Genomic DNA, 19,776 nt, shown 5'->3' with positions numbered 1-19,776 from the left:
TTCTTCCTTTGTCCCAGCTGCTCCCAGCATGGCCCCATTCTCAAAGCCCCACTGTTCCTTTATCTGCTTCCCTTTCCCGCTGGGACCATCTTTGTGCCTCCTTTCTGCTCTGGAGATGCCCAGGTAGAAGTGAGCCAGGTGGTCAGGAAGGGAGTGAATGGAGCACAAGAGAGCCAGAAGCTCATGCTTCGGAAGTTTGGGCTCTGACTCTCACTTCCTCAGAGCCCGCTACTCATCCTTTGCCTTCTGTGATCTCTGATCTGGAGACAGGAAGGGGGGTGGCGGGGAGACAGATGAGATGATAGCTAGGGATCCAAAACCAGAAACTGAGAAATCTGGGCAGAGGGGCCCCAGCCCGGAGACCTCAGGGAATCGTTGAGATTCACGCAGATGGGCAGAGTTGGGGACACCAGGAGGCCCCACCCCAGGAAAATTAGACTTGAAAGTTCCTGGTGCCACAGAAGAGCCAGTGACCTGCAGGCTGAGGAGATTCTGTCCCTGCCAACGGTTGACAATCCCTCATGTCCTTGTCTTCTGTACTTTGGCCAGCTCTGGCCATTGGAAAGGCATGCATACTTCCAACAAGGCCTTTCTGCATAAAGCAGCCACTGTCCTGGTGGTGGCTGAGGCGTGGGCTACCTCCCACCCCCCCACACACACTAGGGCATTTTCTGGGGCACTGCCATCTTCCTGAGAACCCCCTGGCCCAGGAATTCCCTCCGGAGTCTCTGATGGCTGAGCTTCAGCAAACAAAGACTGCCTGGCTTCATTCTTCCTTTGTTAATGGCACGATTATACTGGTGAGCTGAAAACCAAGAAAACCCAGGGGCTCTGGGCAGTGGAAGCCAAAAGAATAAGTGATTCATTGGCTGAGGAGGGGGGTGAAATTAGGTGGACACTGGACACCAGCTCTGGCCTCTGGGGGGGGGCTAGGGATCACCTGGACCCTTAGACAAGACTAGGGTTTTTCCCAGTTGGTGGGGACCATAGAGGTAGTTGCCTTGATCAAGAATCTCAGTCTGCCTTGATTTACCTTAGCTACCACACCTCAGTGCTTGCCAGCTAGGAAAGGAGGGGGGATATCTTTCCAAGGGAACCTGGAGCAGTACAGGGCTGGGCCAGGGTGAATGTCTATACACCAAGTACCAGTGCCTCACTCCTGTAATGCTAGATACTTAGGAGGCTGGGATCCAAGGACCACATTTGGAGGCCAGTACTGAGAGGAAAGTCCCCGAGACTCTTAATCTCCAATTAGTCAGCAAAAAGCCTGAAGTGGAGCTGTGATTCAAATGGTCCAGCACTACTCTTGAGAGGGGAAAGCTCAGGGACAACACCCACATCCTAAGTTCAAGCCCTAGTCTATGCACACACAAAATCAGCCAGCACAGGGACCGTGGCAGGTGGTTGGGTTGAATTTTCTCCAGGATGCTGAAGATGAATTTGGGACCAAGCGGAGTGTGGGCAGCTTTCTGGAGCCGAGCACTGGAAGCTGTCTTCTTCCTCGTCATTCCTTTAGAGTAGCTTTTTATAAAAATAGCCCTCTTACTCACTGCTGGCTAGTGCCAACGGAGGCCTCTCTCCCTTGGGCTGTTGACAGCTCAGCAAGGCAGAGGGGGCTCAGCTCATTCCTGGTACAGAGAATGTCATCTCTCCCCGTGCAGTGCCGGGCAGGGCACCTGGGTCTGCACCCCGGTCTGAATGTGTGGGGTCATCCCAACAGACTGTGGAGAAGAGAAAGATGAGATTGACTGAGAAAATGGAAACACAAGAAAAGCACACACATCCAGGAAGCCTCAGGAAACAAATATCAGTACAAGGTCCTGGCACGACCAAACTGGGGGTTGAACTCAGGACTTCACACTTGCTCAGCAAGTGTTCTCCCCTGGGAGCCATGCCCCAGTCCTTTTAGTATGCTTTTCAGATAGAGTCCCACACTGACTTTCCCTGGACTGGCATCAGACCACGATCCTCCTACTAAAACCTCCTGTGCATTTTGGGGTTCTATCTATGAGCTACCACAACCTGGCCACATCTAGCCTTTGTGGGTAATTTCTCTTGACTAATCTAGGTTGCTTAAAACAAAGATCTGGGATAGAATTTAACATGACAGTAAAGACTGGGAGTAGAGCTTGGTGGCAGAGCACCTGCAAGGATCCCCGGGTTTGACCACCCCCCAGCATAAAAGCCACAAAAAACAGAATTAAAAAAACAAAAACTACAGAAGCAAAAGGGAGATAAGATGTTGGTAGAGCGACTTGGGAGATGACAGTAAGCATTTGAAAGATGCAAGTCTGTCTGTCTTGTCTCTCTGATTTCAAAAGGAGGAGAGGATATAGGTTTAAGCTGGGCTTTAGAGAGAAATCAGGCCCCAGGCAACAGGTCTCTGTGGGACCTCACAGGGGCCAGGTGACCACCCCCCCCCCAACTCCCAGGCTCTACAGGTTCCTCTGGAGCCACCTGCTAGGGCTATGCCCTGTGGTGAGGATATCCTGGTCTACATACCCAAGCAGCTATTCTAGGGGTACACACACACACACACACACACACACACACACACACACACACACACACACACACACACACACACACACACACACACACACACACACACACACACACACACACACACACACACACACACACACACACACACACACACACACACACACACACACACACACACACACACTGCTGTGTGTGTAGTCCAGCTCAGAGGCAGAGCTGGGGGTTCGGGAATCAGGCTGGCCAGGCTGGGGTGGGGGCAGGGGCGTCCTGTGAGCCTTCTGAGCCCAGTGGCCCAAGCTGATGAGCCTCCCTGGGCCCCAGTATCTCCAGCAGCCTGCTGGTGCCTCACCCCTCTGAGGGGTGTTGAAAGATTAAGCAGGAGAAAATTATATGAAGGGCTCCATTGGCGAGACTTTCTCCAAATGTTTATGAGACAGAAATATTAGCCTTCTCTTGGCCAACAATGACTCCCTCTGCCTGGGATGGTGCCCTGCTCTGAGGCTGTGCATTTCTGGGCCTCCGAGGCAGGCACCAGTCACTTGGGTGGAAGTTTTCACATGTAAATTGCAAAAGACTGACTGAAGCTGAGTGTGGTGGCTCACGCCTGTAATCCTGACTATGCAGGAGGCTGAGATCTGAGGATCACAGTTTGAAGCCAGCCTGGGCAGGAAAGTCCATGAGACTCTTATCTCCAGTTAACCACTAAAAAGCCAGAAGTAGAGCTGAGGCTTAAGTGGTAGAGCCATGGGGCTGGGAAGGTGGCTCAGTGGTAGAGTGCTTGCCTTGCATGCATGAAGCCCTGGGTTCGAGTCCTCAGCACCACATAAGCAAAAAGAAAAAATCCGGAAGTGGCCCTGTGGCTCAAGTGGTACAGCACTAGCCTTGAGCTGAAGAACTGAGGGACAGCGCCCAGGCCCAGAGTTCAGGCCCCACAACTGGACCCCCTCCCCCCCCCAAAAAAAGTGGTAGAGCCACAAAAGTTCAGGAACAGTGCCTAGGTCTTGAGTTCAAGCCCTAGGACTGGCACTCACACAAAAAGTCACTCTGTTATGTATGCACAGTGCACACATGCACATAGCCCGGGTCTCCCCTCACCTCAAGAGGGTGAGTTGGGTATGTAGCATAAACTCAGCCAGTGCTGGTCATTCTTGCCAGCCCTATGCCCCTAAAAAACAGCAAATCCTGACTTGGCCAACCCAGCTCTGTGTGTGTGTGTGTGTGTGTGTGTGTGTGTGTGTGTGTGTGTGTGTGTGTGTGTGTGTGTGTGTGTGTGTGAAATCCTGACTTGGCCAACCCAGCTCTGTGTGTGTGTGTGTGTGTGTGTGTGTGTGTGTGTGTGTGTGTGTGTGTGTGTGTGTGTGTGTGTGTGTGTGTGTGTGTGTGTGTGTGTCTGTCTGTCTGTCTGTCTGTCTGTCTTTCTGTCTATCTTTCTCTGTGTATGTCTATGTGTATGTGTGTAGGTACTGGGGTTTGAATTCAGGACCTGGTAATCTTCCTTTGTGCACAAGGCTGGTTCTCTACCACTTGAGCCACAGCTCCACTTTGGCTCAATTCTGATGCAGAGGATTGGCTTACCTGCTCTCTGCCCACTCGTGACACGGAGCTGTTAATCACCCCTTCCGAGCGCTCCAACCACAATGGCGCACAGTGCCTTGCCTCGGCGAACTCTACATAAAACAGTAAAGGCAGGCGGCTACTATTAACTCATCACACGACTACTGGGCTTAATATCCTAGCTACTCAGAAGGCTGAGTTCTGAGGAGAATCATGGTTCAAAGCCAGTCCAGGTAGCGGCTGTCTCTAATCCCCAAAGAGCTGGAAGAGGAACTGCGGCTCAAGTGGTAGAGCACCTGCTTGGAGTGAAAAAGCTCAGGGACAGTGCCCAGGCCCTGACTTTTGGCACTGAAGGCCCTGAGGCCTGTCATGTGTGGGTGCACCACCGCCGCCTCGGGCTTTGAGGGGACAGACAAAATGGTAGGATGGCACCGGAACATATGAACATTCTTCTGTTTGTTTGGGTTTTTTTTCCCTGCCTGTCTTGTAAATCTTGGAGGAAGCGACCACAGACAAGCCCTTGGAAAGGGTCACTTTGAAGACAGAGGGATGTGCTTGTGATGTTAAATCCCAGCACTACTGGGAGGGGACACCTCTGATGTGGTCACTTTATAGTCTTGCCAGACTCCATAGATGGCACTGGGCTGACGCTTCTAATAGGAACAAAAGAAAGCAGCTTTTCCCGGGCAGGGGTGAGGAGAGGGGGGCGGGGGAGCTGGCCAGCCAGTGGTCCCTCAGTGCAGTGCATCCAGGGTCTTCTCTCTCATCTCATCCTTGGCCTTTTTCCTTGTCTGGGATTGGCCCCCTTGGTGGGGGAGGGAGAGTTCTGCTTCCAGACACATGCTCCCAAAGGGGCAGGATAAACATTTCGCACCCCCTCTCACTGGGGCCCTTTCTGTTAGGCATAGACAGAGTTTGAGGCCTGGGGCCCAGACCAAAGGTTTCTGGGTCAGAAGCCCTGAGGACAGCTCGGCTGTCCCCTCCCTGGGCCCTGGAGGGTGAGCTCCTCCTCCAGCGTGGCGTGGCATCATTGGCATCTGGGGCCATCTCCAGGTTAGAGTAGCTAGAAATGGTTCCCTCCTCTCTCATCTGGCTGAGGACAAATCTCTGCCTTGTTCCCTGACCTTTGCTTATCACCCCCGCATCATCCCAGTGTACCCCTGAAACTTGAGCCTTTCACTACTCCTCTCTTCCTTTCATACCAACACTGTATATGCCTGGACTGATTTATTGTGTGTGTGTGTGTGTGTGTGTGTGTGTGTGTGTGTGTGTGTCTGTCTGTCTGTCTGTCTGTCTGTGTTTGTGTGTGTGTCTGTCTGTCTGTCTATGTGCAGGTACTAGGCTTGAACTCAGGGCCTCACACTGTGGCTTAGTTTTTTTACTCAAGGGCTGGTGCTGTATCACTTGAACCATACCTTCACTTCTGTCTTTTGCTGGTTAATTTGAGATAAAAGTATCAGGAACTTTTCTGCCTGGGCCAGCTTTGAATCTTGATCCTCTGATTTCAGTCTTCTGAGTACCTAGGATTACAGGCATGAGTTAGCAGTACTGGCAGATTTGTGTCTTCAATGTACCACCCTATGGCTCATCTTTTCTGAAAACTTAGTGTAAATGTACACTTCTCTCCTTTGAAGGGACCGTCTGTTGTTTTTTAATTTAACTGGGCCACATCTTTTCTTTTATGGGTGGGTAATAAAGGATGGAACCCAGGGCCTTGTGCAAGCTAGGCAGGTGCTCTACGATTGAACGCCTCCCCCTTCCCCCAAACCCCAGGACCAACCTTCTAACTTTGAATTGCCACCATTTCCAGCGGAAAGTCCCCAGACATAGAGGATTTTGTGCTTGGCTGAACCTGTGTGCTCTGTTCCCTTTTGTAAGTTTTGGACACATGACCACATGGAAGGCTCTGGAAAGTTCCACACTACCATAAACCTGTTTACTTGGACTAGAACTCCTTGTAACAAAGACAGTGCATCTCAGCCTGTTTGGAAGAAAGAGCTCACTTGATTTTCTAGGTCCAGTTCTGGTCAGCGGTTTTGCCAGCAAGCTCCTCTGCATTGAGCTAAAGGCTGTCTTGGTCATTTCCACGTGCAGAGCCGCGCTCTGGCTGCCTACGAAGGTCCTTGTGCTACCCCACAGGCACTACTTTGCTTCCCCAGGCCCAAGGGTCCTGGCTTCTTCTGACTTTATGTAGGGTCTTAGCCCATTCAAACCACGGATTAGCTTCAACCTCCCTGGTTTGTGGGGTCTGTGTAGAATGCAATAGAGCCACGAGGTGGGTGGAAGTATGGCCCCCTTCACTTGGTCTATGATAATTAACTTACATTTTCTGGATGCTTGCTTGCTTGCTTGCTTGCTTGCTTGCTTGCTTGCTTGCTTGCTTGCTTCCTTCCTTCCTTCCTTCCTTCCTCCCTTCCTTCCTTCCTTCCTTCCTCCCTCCTTCCCTCCCTTCCTTCCTTCCTTTCTTCCTTTTTTTTGATCACAGCTAGTGAGTGCTCTACTACTTGAGCCACAGCTTCACTTCTGGCTTTTGGTAGTTAATTCAAGATAAGAATCTCATGGACTTTCCTGCTCGGGGGTGGCTTTGAACCATGATCCAATAGGTATTAGCCTCCTGAATAGTTAGGATTACAGGTGTAAAACACTAGCCCCAGGCTTTAACTTACTATTTAAAAAATGTATAGTTCAGTGGCATGAACTTCATTTTCATTGTTACATGAACATCGCCATCATCTGGACCTGGAACTTTTTCATTGTGCAAAACAGAAACACTGCTCCCATTAAAACAGTCACCTTCCCTTTGCATCCCTCAGCCTCTTGCTCCGAAAATTTGACTCCTCCTCATACCTCACCTGAGAGGAATTCTTCAGTGTGTGTGCTTTTCCTGTGTGTCACCTCATACAATGTGGACTCACCAATCTTGAATTCACCTCAAGGTCCAGTCACGTGGAAGTATGTGTCAGAATTTCCTGTGGCGGAATGCTGTTCCACTGTATGGGTGTACCTGGTGAGGCTTAGCCACTTACTTGCTGATGAGTGGATTCCTTGGGGGTCATCCACCTTTTGGTTATTGTGAATAGAGCTGCAGTTAACAGTGGGGTACAAATATCTCTTTGAGATTCTCCTTCCAGTTATAGCCCTGGAGAAGAATTATTGAATCATGTAGTAATTCTGTACTTACTGTCTGGAATCCTTTTATTTTTTATTAGCATACATTAGCAATGTAAGGGGGAATTTTATTGGGACATTTCCATGCATTTAGACAATATTTTCCCTTCACTCCCCTGTCACTCCCCCCCCCGCCCCGATCCTTCATTTCCTTCCTAATACAATTTCAACAGTTGTTCCATTTTTATACACATTCACAGTCTATTTTGATTATATTCATTCATCCTTTCCACCCTCATTAGCCCAGCTAGTGCTTCTCTCCCCAAACCCCCTCTTCTCCTTATACCCCTATTGAGCAACGGCTTTCATTAAGGTTCTTCATGCTGTTTGCCATCTCAAAATTATTCATAATCTTTTTCTCTCTCCTCTTCCCTTCATCTGCTAAGTGGCCCCTTAGATTCATGCTCTGTATCAGTGCCTTGAAATGTTCCTTGCTGTGTTTTGTCATTGGATACCATACCAAATTGCTAAAGTCTTTGGAGCCTAGATTCTACCTCCTCATATCTGCCCCAGTGAGTCTGAGAGAGCTCCAGAAGAGCCACCTCACCTGACCACCCTGGTATCTGCACTCACCTGTCACCCCCAGAGGGCCTAATAAGGCCTTATCTCCTGAGCACCGACATCAGGTTGGCCATAGTTTTCTGTTGGACCAGCTTGACACCTGTATTTCAGAAATAGAGAAGGAGCTGGGTAGTACATGCCTGTATTCTCAGTACTTGGGAAAGAGGCATGAGGATCGTGAGTTGGAAGCTAGTCTTGGCTACATGGCGAGAGTCCAGGGAGAGAGAGAGCAAGAGTGAGCAAGCAAGCCAGAGGTTGGGGGGCGAAAGTGGGAGGGAGGGAGGGGGGAGGAAAGGAGGGAGTCTGGAAATAATTGATTATGGTAAGTGAGTGTGACTGTGTGACTGTCTAGAATATAAAAGGTCCTGAGTTCAATCTCCAGCACTGCTTCTACCCCCTCAAGAGTAAATGATGGAGGGGAGGCGGGGGGGGGGGGAGATGGGAAGGGATGGGAAGGGGAAACAAAGGAGGAGGCAACAATGCTTGATAAGAAATATACTCATTATCTTGCCCATGTAATTGTAACTCCTCTGTATAGTATTTTTACAATAAAAAAAGAAAAAAAAGAGTAAATGGACAATTGGCCCAGAAATCACCCTCTTAGACATACATTCCCCCAAATTGTAACATAGCTCTATATGAACACTTGTACACTAATACTCAAAGGAGCATTATTTAGGGGAAAAAACTCAAGCACTGATCACCTGATGAATGGATAAATGAAATGTAGCATGTGTGCACCATTAGAATATTACTTGGCAGTAAAAAAGAGGTAGAGCAGATGGATACATGTTGCTATAAAATGAGTGAACCTTGAAAACTTTATACAACATGAAAGAAGTCAGATGAGAATTCTATAAGTGGTCTGAGTCCATTGATAAGAAATACCCATGGGGCTGGGAAGGTGGCTCAGTGGTAGAGTGCTTGCCTTACATGCATGAGGCTCTGGGTTCGATTCCTCAGCACCACATAAGCAGAAAAAGCTGAAAGTGGTGCTGTGGCTCAAGTTGTAGAGCGCTAGCCTTGAGCTGAAGAGCTGAGGGACAGTGTCCAAGCCCTGAGTTCAAATCCTATGACTGACAAAAAAAATACCCAAAAGAGGAAAATCCAGAGATTTTTGACTAGCCATTTGTAAGAGATGGAATGGCACATGAGGAATGATGAGAAATGACTGCTAATGGGTATGCATTTCTCTTTAGTGGGAAGAAAATGTTTTGGACTTCATAGTAATGATGGTGAAACCTGTGAATACACTAAAAAAAAACACTGGACTCAATTAAAAGGAATGAATTATTTAAAGGAGTGAATTATATAATGTGTACATTGTATCTCAGTAAGGCTTTTATTAATTCTTTTGTGTGTGTGCCAGTCCTGGGGCTTGAACTCAGGGTCTGGGCACTGCCCCTAAACTGCTTTTGCTTAAGGCTAGTGCTCTACTACTTGAGCCACAGTACCACTTCTGGCTTTTTCTTTGTATGTGGGTACTGAGGAATGGAACCCAGGGCTTCATGCATGCAAGGCAAGCACTCTACCACTAAGCCACCTTCCCAGCCCGCTTTTTTTTTTTTTTTTTTTTTTTTTTTTTTTTTTTTATCGTGATTAAGTGATTACTTAATTTCCGGAAATTCACAGTATTGTGGAATAATGATGCTCATTTAAAGTCACAAGTTCATTCTAACTTTCCTGGAGCAAATTGTCTATCACAGTCTGTAATATATAACGGTGCTCATATGTTATATACCATATATGTGATCAGCAGCATGGGGATATTTAGTAGTGGTTCAACCAGATGAGTGGGAGTTCTTTGTTTCTTAAGTCCTGTTAGTTTTGTCATATCACCTAACATTTTGGATTCATCATCCACTTATCAGGGAGACCATGTACTGTTTGTCTCTTCGTTCTTGGCTTACCTCGCTCAACATGATTCCTTCTAGCTCCATCCATTTCCCTGCAAATGCCATTATTTTGTCATTTCTAATGGCTGCATAATATTCCATTGTGTATAGATACCACAATTTTTGGATCCATTCATCTGTGGTGGGGCATCTAGGTTGTTTCCATATCCTAGCTATTGCGAACAGTGCTGCAATAAACATGGAGGTGCACGTGTCCTTGTATATTGGTTCCTGTTGTTCAGGGTAGATGCCTAGAAGTGGTATGACTGGGTCGTAAGGGAGGTCAATCTTTAGCTTTCTAAGGACCCTCCAGACTGCTTTCCAAAGTGGTTGTATGAGTGTACATTCCCACCAGCAGTGTAATAGCGTTCCTCGTTCTCCACATCCCCTCCAGCATTTGTCGTTGGCTGATTTGTGGATGTGGGACATTCTGACTGGGGTAAGGTGGTATCTCAGGGTTGTCTTTATTTGCATTTCCTTCACCACCAGGGATGATGAACATTTCCTCATGTGTTTCTTTGCCATTTTTATTTCTTCATTTGAGAAGTCCCTCTTTAGTTCCCTTGCCCATTTAGTAATTGGTGTGTTGGGTTTGGGAGGGATTAGTTTCTTGAGTTCCCTGTATATACAGGATGTTAACCCCTTGTCTGATATATTGCTGGTAAATATTTTTTCCCAATTAGTTGGTTGTCTTTCTAGCTTGGTTGCGATAGCTTTATCTGTGCAGAAGCTTTTTATTTTAAGGTAGTCCCATTTGTCGAGTCTCTCTCCAATTTGTTGTGACCCTGGGACTCTGTTCAGGAAGTTCCTTCCTGTGCCTATTAGTTCAAGTGTCTCTCCTACTCTGTCCTGCAGTAGTTTCAGAGATTCAGGTTTAATGTTAAGGTCTTTAATCCATTTTGAGTTGATGTTGGTGCATGGTGATAGGCTGGGGTCCACTTTTAGTTTTCTGCATGTGGCTGCCCAGTTTTCCCAGCACCAACGGTTGAAGAGGCTGTGTTTCTTCCATTGTATGTCTTTGGCTCCTTTGTCGAATATCAGCTGGCTGTAGGCCTGTGGATTTATTTCTGGATCTTCTATTCTGTTCCATTGGTCTTCGGGTCTGTTTTTGTGCCAGTACCATGCTGTCTTTGTTATTATAGCTCTGTAGTAGAGTTTGAAGTTCGGCATGGATAGCCCTCCCATATTGTCTTTATCCCCTAGAATTGTTTTGGCTATTCTAGGTCTTTTGTTGTTCCATATGAATTTTTGGACTGTTTTCTGTATTTCAGTGATGTACGTCATTGGGATTTTAATAGGAATTGCGTTGAATTTGTATATTAGTTTTGGAAGTATTACCATCTTTACTATATTAAGTCGGCCTATCCAGGAGCATGGGAGGTCTTTCCATTTCCTAGTGTCTTCTGCAATTTCTTTCTTTAACTTTTTATAGTTCTCATTAAATAGTTCTTTTACATCTTTGGTTAGGTTAATTCCTAAATATTTTATTTTTCGGGAGGTTATTGTGAATGGGGTTGCTCCCTTTATTTCCCTCTCTTCCTGTACATTATCAGTGTATAGGAAGGCAACTGATTTTTGTGGGTTTATTTTGTATCCTGCTATTTTGCCGAAGTGATTTATGATTTCTAAGAGTTTGGGGATGGAGTTTTTGGGATCGTGGAGGTATAGTATCATGTCGTCTGCAAAAAGGGATAGTTTAACTTCTTCTTTTCCTATGAGGATCCCTTTAATGTCTTTTTCTTGCCTTATTGCCCTGGCTAAGGGTTCTAGGACTATATTGAAGAGGAGTGGAGACAGTGGGCATCCTTGCCTTGTTCCTGATTTTAGGAGAATTGGTTGTAGCTTTTCCCCATTAAGTATAATATTGGCTATTGGTCTGTCATAAATGGCTTTTATTGTTTTTAGAAATGTTCCTTCTATTCCTATTTTCTCCAGAGCTTTTAGCATGAATGAATGTTGAATTTTGTCAAAGGCCTTTTCTGCATCTGTAGCGATAATCATGTGATTCTTGACCTTGGCTCTGTTGATATGTTGGATTACATTTATTGACTTACGTATGTTAAACCATCCCTGTGTCTCTGGGATGAAGCCTACCTGGTCATAGTGAATTATTTTTTTTATGTGTTTCTGGATTCTGTTAGCTAGAATCTTGTTAAGGATCTTTGCATCTGTGTTCATCAAGGAGATTGGCCTGTAATTCTCCTTTTTGGTTGGGTCTTTGCCTGGTTTGGGGATGAGTGTGATATTGGCTTCGTAGAATGAGTTTGGGATAGCTCCTTCCTTCTCTGTTTCTCTGAAGAGCTTGAGGAGTATGGGTATTAGTTCTTGTTTAAAGGTCTTATAGAATTCTGCTGTGAATCCATCTGGTCCTGGGCTTTTTTTTGTTGGAAGACTTTTGATAGCTTCCTGTATCTCATTATAGGATATTGGCTTATTTAATTGGTTAACTTCTTCTTTGCTCAGTTTGGGCAACTTGTATTTCTCTAAAAATGCATCCATTTCTGCCCGATTTTCTTCCTTTAGAGAGTATAGCTTTTGAAAGTAGTCTGTTAGAATTGTTTGGATATCTTGGGTACGTGTGGTGATGTTTCCCGTGGCATCCCTAATCCTATTAATATGGGTTTCCTCTCTTCTTTTTTTAATTAATCTAGCCAATGGGCCATCAATTTTGTTTATTTTTTCAAAGAACCAGCTTTTTGTTTGGTTTATTTTGGTTATGGTTTTCTGATTTTCTAATTGGTTAATCTCTGCTTTTAATTTGGTTATCTGGCTTCTTCTAGTAGCTTTAGGTTCCATTTTTTCCTGTTTTTCTAGCTGTTTTAATTGCAACATGAGATTATTTACTTGGTCTGTCTCCATTCTCTTGATGTGGGCACTGAGGGCAATAAATTTGCCCCTCAGGACTGCTTTTGCTGTGTCCCACAAGTTTCTTTGTGAGGTGTTTTCATTTTCATTGAGTTGTAGGAAATGCTTTATTTCTTCTCTGATCTCTTCTGTTATCCAGGCATTGTTAAGGAGTGTGCTGTTCAATTTCCATGTATTGGAGAAATTTCTGCTGTATGCTTTGTTATTGAGAGCTAGCTTGATTCCACTGTGGTCAGATAGGATACAGGGGATTATGTCGATCCCTTTGTATTTGCTTAAGTTCCTTGCATGAACTATGATATGGTCTATTTTGGAGAAAGTTCCATGAGCTGCTGAGAAGAATGTGTACTGTGTTGTTTTAGGGTGAAATACTCGGTAGATGTCAGTTAATTCCGCTTGCAGTATGGCCTCTCTTAATTCGGTAGCTTCTTTGCCAATCCTCTGGTTGGTAGACCTGTCCTTTGGTGAGAGTGGTGTGTTAAAGTCTCCTAGTATTATCGTATTGGGATCTATTTTATTCTGTAAGTTTGAGAGCATTTGTTTGACATATCTAGGTGCACCAATATTTGGGGCATATAAGTTGATGATGGTTATATCCTCCTCTTGGATTGTTCCCTTTATTAATATGTAGTGTCCGTCCTTGTCTTTCTGTACTGATTTTAATGAAAAGTTTATTTTGTCAGATATCAGGATAGCTACACCTGCTTTCTTACTGGGGGCGTTTGATTGGTAGATCCTTTTCCACCCCTTCACTCTGAGTTTGTTTGTATGTTTGGCTGAGAGGTGGGTCTCCTGAAGGCAACAGATGGATGGGTCTTGTTTTCTTATCCAGTCCTCAGTTCGTTTTCTTTTAATTGGCGAATTCAGCCCATTTATATTAAGAGAAAGTATAGAGAGATGCATTGTTGTCCCTGCCATTCCGTTTTCCTAAGTTTTTCTTTTTTCCTTTCCTCCTGTGCTTGCTCAGTTAGACTTTGAGTAATGCCTGTTTGGGGCAGGCCCCAGTTCCTGGCTGCTTTCTTCAGGTTGTGTCCCCCCTCTTAGAATTCTTTGTAATGCTGGCTTAATGTTTATGAATTCATTTAGTTTTTCTTTGCTATTAAAAGTTTTCAGTTCTCCATCAAATGTGAATGCTAGCTTTGCCGGGTAGATCAGTCTGGGTTGGCAGTTATTGGCTCTCAGGGCTCGTATGGTGCTTTCCCAGGCTTTTCTTGCATTCATTGTTTGTGTGGAGAGATCTGCAGTAATTCTTATTTTTTTCCCATTGTAGTATAGCTCCTTCTTCATTTTTGCTGCATGCAGGATTGTTTCCTTATTATTCAGATCTATCATTTTTACTATAATGTGTCTAGAAGTGTTTCTCCTGGGGTCTTGCTTGTTGGGTGTTCGATAAGCTTTTGTGATGTAGTTAAGATGGTCGTTTTTGAGGTGGGGAAAATTTTCATTGATTATCTTGTTAAATAGGTGTTGCATTCCCTTGCTCTGGAATTCCTCACCTTCGTCCACTCCAATTATGCGAAGGTTAAATTTTTTAGCATTATCTGCTTGCTCTTGAATATCCCTTTGGTTTAATTTGAGTAATTTTTCCATATCTGTCACTTTTTGGTCCAGTTGGTGTATTCTGTCTTCTGTATCTGACACTCGACCTTCCATTTCATTCACTCTGTTGACAGTGGCTTCTATTGTGGTTTGCATGGAGGAAATGGATCCCTTTATGGATTCAATGTTGGTTCTCAGAGTACTGATCTCACCTCTCAATGAGGTATGCATTACCTCATTGAGCATTACCGCTTTTATTATTTAAAGTAAACATACAAAGTAGTTCGATGCGGTCCACCATGGAGTCATTTTTAGTACGCCCATATAAATCACTGCTTCCTCTTATTTAACAAGCACAGACCAGCCTTTGTTACACAGGTGTGGGGCCAGACCAGCTGATTGGTAACTCTGCTCATTTCCCCTAGAAACCTTGATTGTCACCTGGCTCTTGTCCAGACTTGGGGACCCTGTCTTTGGGGGGCTCATGGGAGACCTTCAGAGCTCACTCAGAGCCACATAGCCACCGTGTGTGGGGCCTTTGGTCTCTGGCCAGTGGGGTGGCCTGGCCCCGGCGCTGAGAGCAAGGACAACTTTGGGGAAGCAATGCCCAGTGGAAGAGGGTGGTACATGCTGGGTACCGGAAAAGGACACACAGTGGGTGCCACTGGAGCACAGAGGAGGAAGAGGGTGGTACACCCCAAGATGTGGGGTGCAGGAAAGCGATGGGGGAAAGCGGGCGGGGGGTGCATGTGTGCGTGGAGGTTGAGGGGGCTGGGGGTGGCATGGATCGGCTTCTGTTCATGAAGCAGTCAGAATTCTCAGACCTCCCGTCCGGGCTGTCTTAAATGCCACGGCCCACAGCCTTGGATTGCCAGTTGTCCACAGGCTGGCTGCATTTTTTGGTGGGTGGCAGTGGTTCTCAACAGTGGCAGGGCTTGTTACTGCATGGGGGTGGGCAGATGGATGGTGAACAAGGCTCACTGGCTGATTTAATTTAATAGATATGCATCACAAAATGTGCCATCATAAGGGTTGAAGTGTCCTGAGTCCCGACAGGAAGCACGTTGGCCGTGCTGCTCTGTAACACTGGCATCCATCTCCCAAGCCTTCCCCTGTCCCAGACTGAACCAGGCAAGGCTGGCTTTCCTTCCCTCTGCGTTTGACTATTCCAGGGGCCTCTCATGTGTGCCCTTGGGTGACCAGCTTACTTCCCCTCGCATGAGGGACAGTCCTTGAAGGTCAACTGCCTTGTAGCAGGTGTTACTTTCCTTCCTTTTTATGGCTGAAGAAAATTGCTTTGCATAAATTATCATGCTCCATTTGAATGCACCGGTCTCGCTTATCCTGCCGCTGTGCATCGACACACAGCCTTCTTTAGGCTGTAGAGTCCTGATTCCTCCCTCACCACTCCCCCCCAAATTCTTGGGATGGAAACCAGGGCCTTGTGGATGCATTCGAGGCGAAACAAAACAAAAACAAAAAACAAATACATACACAATGGAATTCTATGCGTCCATCAGAAAGAATGACATCGCCCCATTTGTTAGGAAATGGAAAGACTTGGAAAAATTTATATTAAGGTGAAGTAAGCCAGGCCCAAAGAAACATAGGTCCCATGGTTATTTGCAATCACTAGTATATGTCTGAGACAAGCAGAAAAGGTCAGATAAGATGACGTTAAGCGAAATGAACCCCAAGATAGGGACACAAGTGGTTTTTTCTTCCTTGCTATTGTTCCTAATGTATTTATAAGGTACCACGTGATTTTTTGTTGCTTTATATGTCCCTCCCCCACGGTATAACCCCTGTTTTCACTGTATTTGATGTTGGTATAATTTGGGGAGTGGAGGGGAAAAAACAAAATGTTTAAATAGGGATACAGGTGGACCTATTGCAAAAATGAGATGTACAAGACGCTATGAACTTTACAATTTAGGTGGGGGAGTGTAGTTGAGGAGGTGGGAGGGAAGGGATGGTAGGGGAAAAACAAAGGAGGAGGTAACAATGCTGGATAAGAAATGTACTCATTACCTTACTCATGTAACTGTAACCCCTCTGTACAGTATCTTCACAATAAAAAAATTTTTTTAAACCCAAAAAACAAAACCCTACCATTAAGCCAGATGCTGGTGGCTTCCACCTGTAAGCTACTCAGGAGACTGAGAGCTGAAGATCAGGGTTCTAAGCTAGCCTGGGCAGAAAAATCTGAGACTCTTATCACCAATTAACCACCAAAAAGCTCAATGATGCAGTGTCATCCTTGAGTGGAAAAGCTAAGAAAGAGCTCAAGGCCCCAAGTCCAAGTCCCAGTACTGGCCCAGAAACACACACACACATACACATACACACACACACACACACACACACACACACACACACACACACACACACCATTGAACTATACTTCCAGCCCAATTATTTAATTAAATATTTGATTAGCATGCTGTAGTTTCACAGGAGGGGGAGATTGAGCTCAAGGCCCCAAGTCCAAGTCCCAGTACTGGCCCAGAAACACACACACACACACACACACACACACACACACACACACACACACACACACACCATTGAACTATACTTCCAGCCCAATTATTTAATTAAATATTTGATTAGCATGCTGTAGTTTCACAGGAGGGGGAGATTCACTTTGACAGACGTGTACAATCTATCCCCCTCTAGCACTTCGTCTTTCCCCTTTCTCATAGCCCTTATCAAACCCAATGCCCTCCCACAGTAACTACCCCAGCAGAGCCTGTTTTACTTTCTTGTCATTCATTGTTGTTGTTGTTTTAGTATGCATTGCACCAAGGAATCTCACCATGGTATTTCATTCATGCATATGTTAACATTTTGTTCACAACAACCCTCTCTTGCTTTCTGTTTGTCCTTCAAATCCCTATTGATCTATAGCATTAAGATTCCCCAGATCATCTTCACACATAGTTTTACTGTATTTTAAAATTATTCAGTATCAGCCAGGTGCTGGGGGCTCACGCCTGTAATCCTAGCTACGTAGGAGGCTGGGATCTGAGGATCACGGTTTGAGGTTACCCTGGGCAGGAAAGTTTGTGAGACTCTTATCTCCAATGAACCACCACCAACAAGCCAGAAGTGGAGCTGTGGCTCAAATTCTAGCCTTGAGGAAAATATGCTCAAGGACAGTTCCCAGGCCCTGAGTTCAAGACCTAGTACCTGTGCATGCACACATGCAAAATACAAATGTGAGTTTTCTCTTTTTTCCTTTCTTCCTTTCTTTCTTTTCTTTTCTTTTTTGTTAGTCATGGAGCTTGAACTCAAGGCCTGGACACTGTCAAGACTAGTGCACTACTTTGAGCCACACACCACTTCTACAAATGTAACCTTTCGTTCTTCTTTTTTTCTTCCTTCCTTCCTTCCTTTCTTCCTTTCCTTCTTTCTTTCTTCCTTTCCTTCTTTCTTTCTTCCTTTCCTTCTTTCTTTCTTTCTTTCTTTCTCTCTCTCTCTTTCTTTCTCTCTTTCTTTCTTTCTCTCTTTCTTTCTCTCTCTCTTTCTTTCTTTCTTTCTTTTTTTTTCAGTCATGTGGATTGAACTCTGAGCCTGGGCACTGTCCTTCAACTCTTCAGCTCAAGGCTAGTGTTCTACCACTTGAGCCACAGCACCACTTCCTGTTTTCTGAGTGATTTATTGGAGATAAGAGTCTCACATACTTTCCTGCCCAGACTGGCTTTAAACCTCGATGTTCAGATCTCAGCCTCCTGAGTAGCCAGGATTACAGGCCTGAGCCACCAGTACCCTGCCCAAATGTGACTTTTCAATACACACTTGGGAGACTAGAAAATGTGTTTGGCCTAACATTTCCTTTTCGCCTGCAGGTATGACGCTGGACGGGATGGTTTCATCGACCTGATGGAGTTGAAGCTGATGATGGAGAAGCTGGGGGCCCCGCAGACTCACCTGGGCCTGAAGAGCATGATCAAGGAGGTGGATGAGGACTTTGATGGCAAGCTCAGCTTCCGGGAGGTACCAATGCCCTGTGGGTCCAGCGCCCCCAGAGGGAGTGGCGGTGGGAGGAACTGCAGTTTACCAATGGGTTGGCCTCCTGAGAGTGCTGTTTGGACATTCAAACTACATTTCTGCTTTTAAAAATACCTTTAACTCAGGAGGCTGAGATCTGAGGATCGAGGCTCAAAGCCAACCAGGGCAGGAAAGTCTGTGGGATCTTATGTCCAATTAACCACCAGAAAACCGGAAGTAGAGCTGTGGCTCAAAGTGGTAGAGCGCTAGCCTTGAGCTGAAGAGCTCAGGAACAGTGTCCAGGCCAAGTTCAAGCCCCACAACCAACCAAAAAAACCACAGAAAAACAAAAAAACTTTAAGAGTTCCCATCTGTAATTCTAGCTACTTGGGAGGTGGAGAACAGAAAGATCTGTTAAATGTCAGCATGGGCAAAAAATATATAACTTCTTCTCAATCAATTAAAAAAACCAGGCATGATGGCTTCTGCCCATCATCCTATCTGCTTGGGAATTATAACTAGGAGGATCAAGGTCCAGGCTGACCAGAGCATAAATGGGAGACCTTACCTGAAAGATAACTAAACCAAATAGGGTTTGGGGCATGGCTTCAGTGGTAGAGTGTCTGCCTAGCAAGCACAAAACCTGGAGTGCTAGACTGGGAAAATGCCCAGGTAACAGACTGAAGACCTGCATGAGTAGCCGAATTGCAAATTGGGCAAAAGAGTAAGAAATGTAGTCATGTGCTGGTGGCCCACATCTGTAATCCTAGCTACGTGGGGGGGTGTCTGGTTGAACTGACCAAGGTGAGCCCCCATCCCCGCTGTGACTAACTGGGCTCATCACACACAACTCCAGAAATTGTCATCTTGTCCTGGCCTAGGCCGTGGAGCAGGTACATGTGCTAATGTGATCTGTATTAGATCTTCCTCCCATTTCCTGACACTCTGCCAGCTCCTAGTCCTCTTGAAATAGCGGAAGTGTCTTTGCATGCGAAAGAGAAGACTCATGACTGGCCACCCCTAGTGGTCACAAGAAGGATCTCTGGGGCTGAAGGTTAAATGGATCACCAGGGACCAATGACTTAATTAACTATGTCTATATAATGACATCTCCATAAAACCAGAAAAAACTGGTTTCTTTATTTTACGGGAGTGGGGAGGTGGGAGGTGTCTAGATTACTAAGCACAGGGAGGTTCCTGAAGGGAAGCCCAGTGTATACATCTCTTCATCAGTAAATGTAATCTGATCCTCTTCTGAATGAGATTCAATGACACCCACTAGGATTCACCACCCACTCATCCACTGCACAATCAACCACTTGTTTGGGGACCCCTCACTCTGGGATCCTAAGTATGGTATGAGAGCTCTTCCCTTTTCTCGTTAGTGTGATCATGGGAAAGCTGTGTGGCATAGCCCTTGGGTGATGGTGTCCAACTTTTACATTCACAGCTAAGGACCTAAGGGGGCCAAAATGGTCAGGATTGTCCAGCGCAGGGCTGCATGAGGGCTGCCGCCTGCCCCTGTCATCACAGCGGGTCTCTCCTGCCTCCTGCTGACCCTCTCCTGCTTTCTGTGTGGGATATGACTGGGTTGGCCTGGGGTATGGGACGTTGGGGGGGGGGTTGCCTCAGGGAAGGGAGCTTCAACTTTGGTCCCCACCTTTGTGACTTCTGGAACAGCACAGGAGATGGGTTT

At 45.9% G+C, this 19,776-nt stretch overlaps 1 protein-coding gene across 1 annotated transcript in view; it reads left to right on the top strand.

The window, feature by feature from the left end:
- The window catches only part of Efhd1 (EF-hand domain family member D1), a 51,337-nt gene that overhangs the window by 15,412 nt on the left and 16,149 nt on the right, over positions 1 to 19,776 (top strand). The window contains exon 2 of the mRNA XM_070014827.1: positions 17,939 to 18,086. Within this exon, the coding sequence (XP_069870928.1) occupies positions 17,939 to 18,086 (148 nt within the window). The remainder of the gene's footprint in view (positions 1 to 17,938; positions 18,087 to 19,776) is intronic.

This window comes from Dipodomys merriami, unplaced genomic scaffold (genome assembly GCF_024711535.1).
Source record: "Dipodomys merriami isolate MVZ:Mamm:240054 unplaced genomic scaffold, mDipMer1.0.p SCAF_1, whole genome shotgun sequence".
Taxonomy (NCBI): Eukaryota; Metazoa; Chordata; class Mammalia; order Rodentia; family Heteromyidae; genus Dipodomys; species Dipodomys merriami.
The sequence above is the reverse complement of the archived record's forward strand: the minus strand, read 5'-3'. Positions and strand labels throughout refer to the sequence as shown.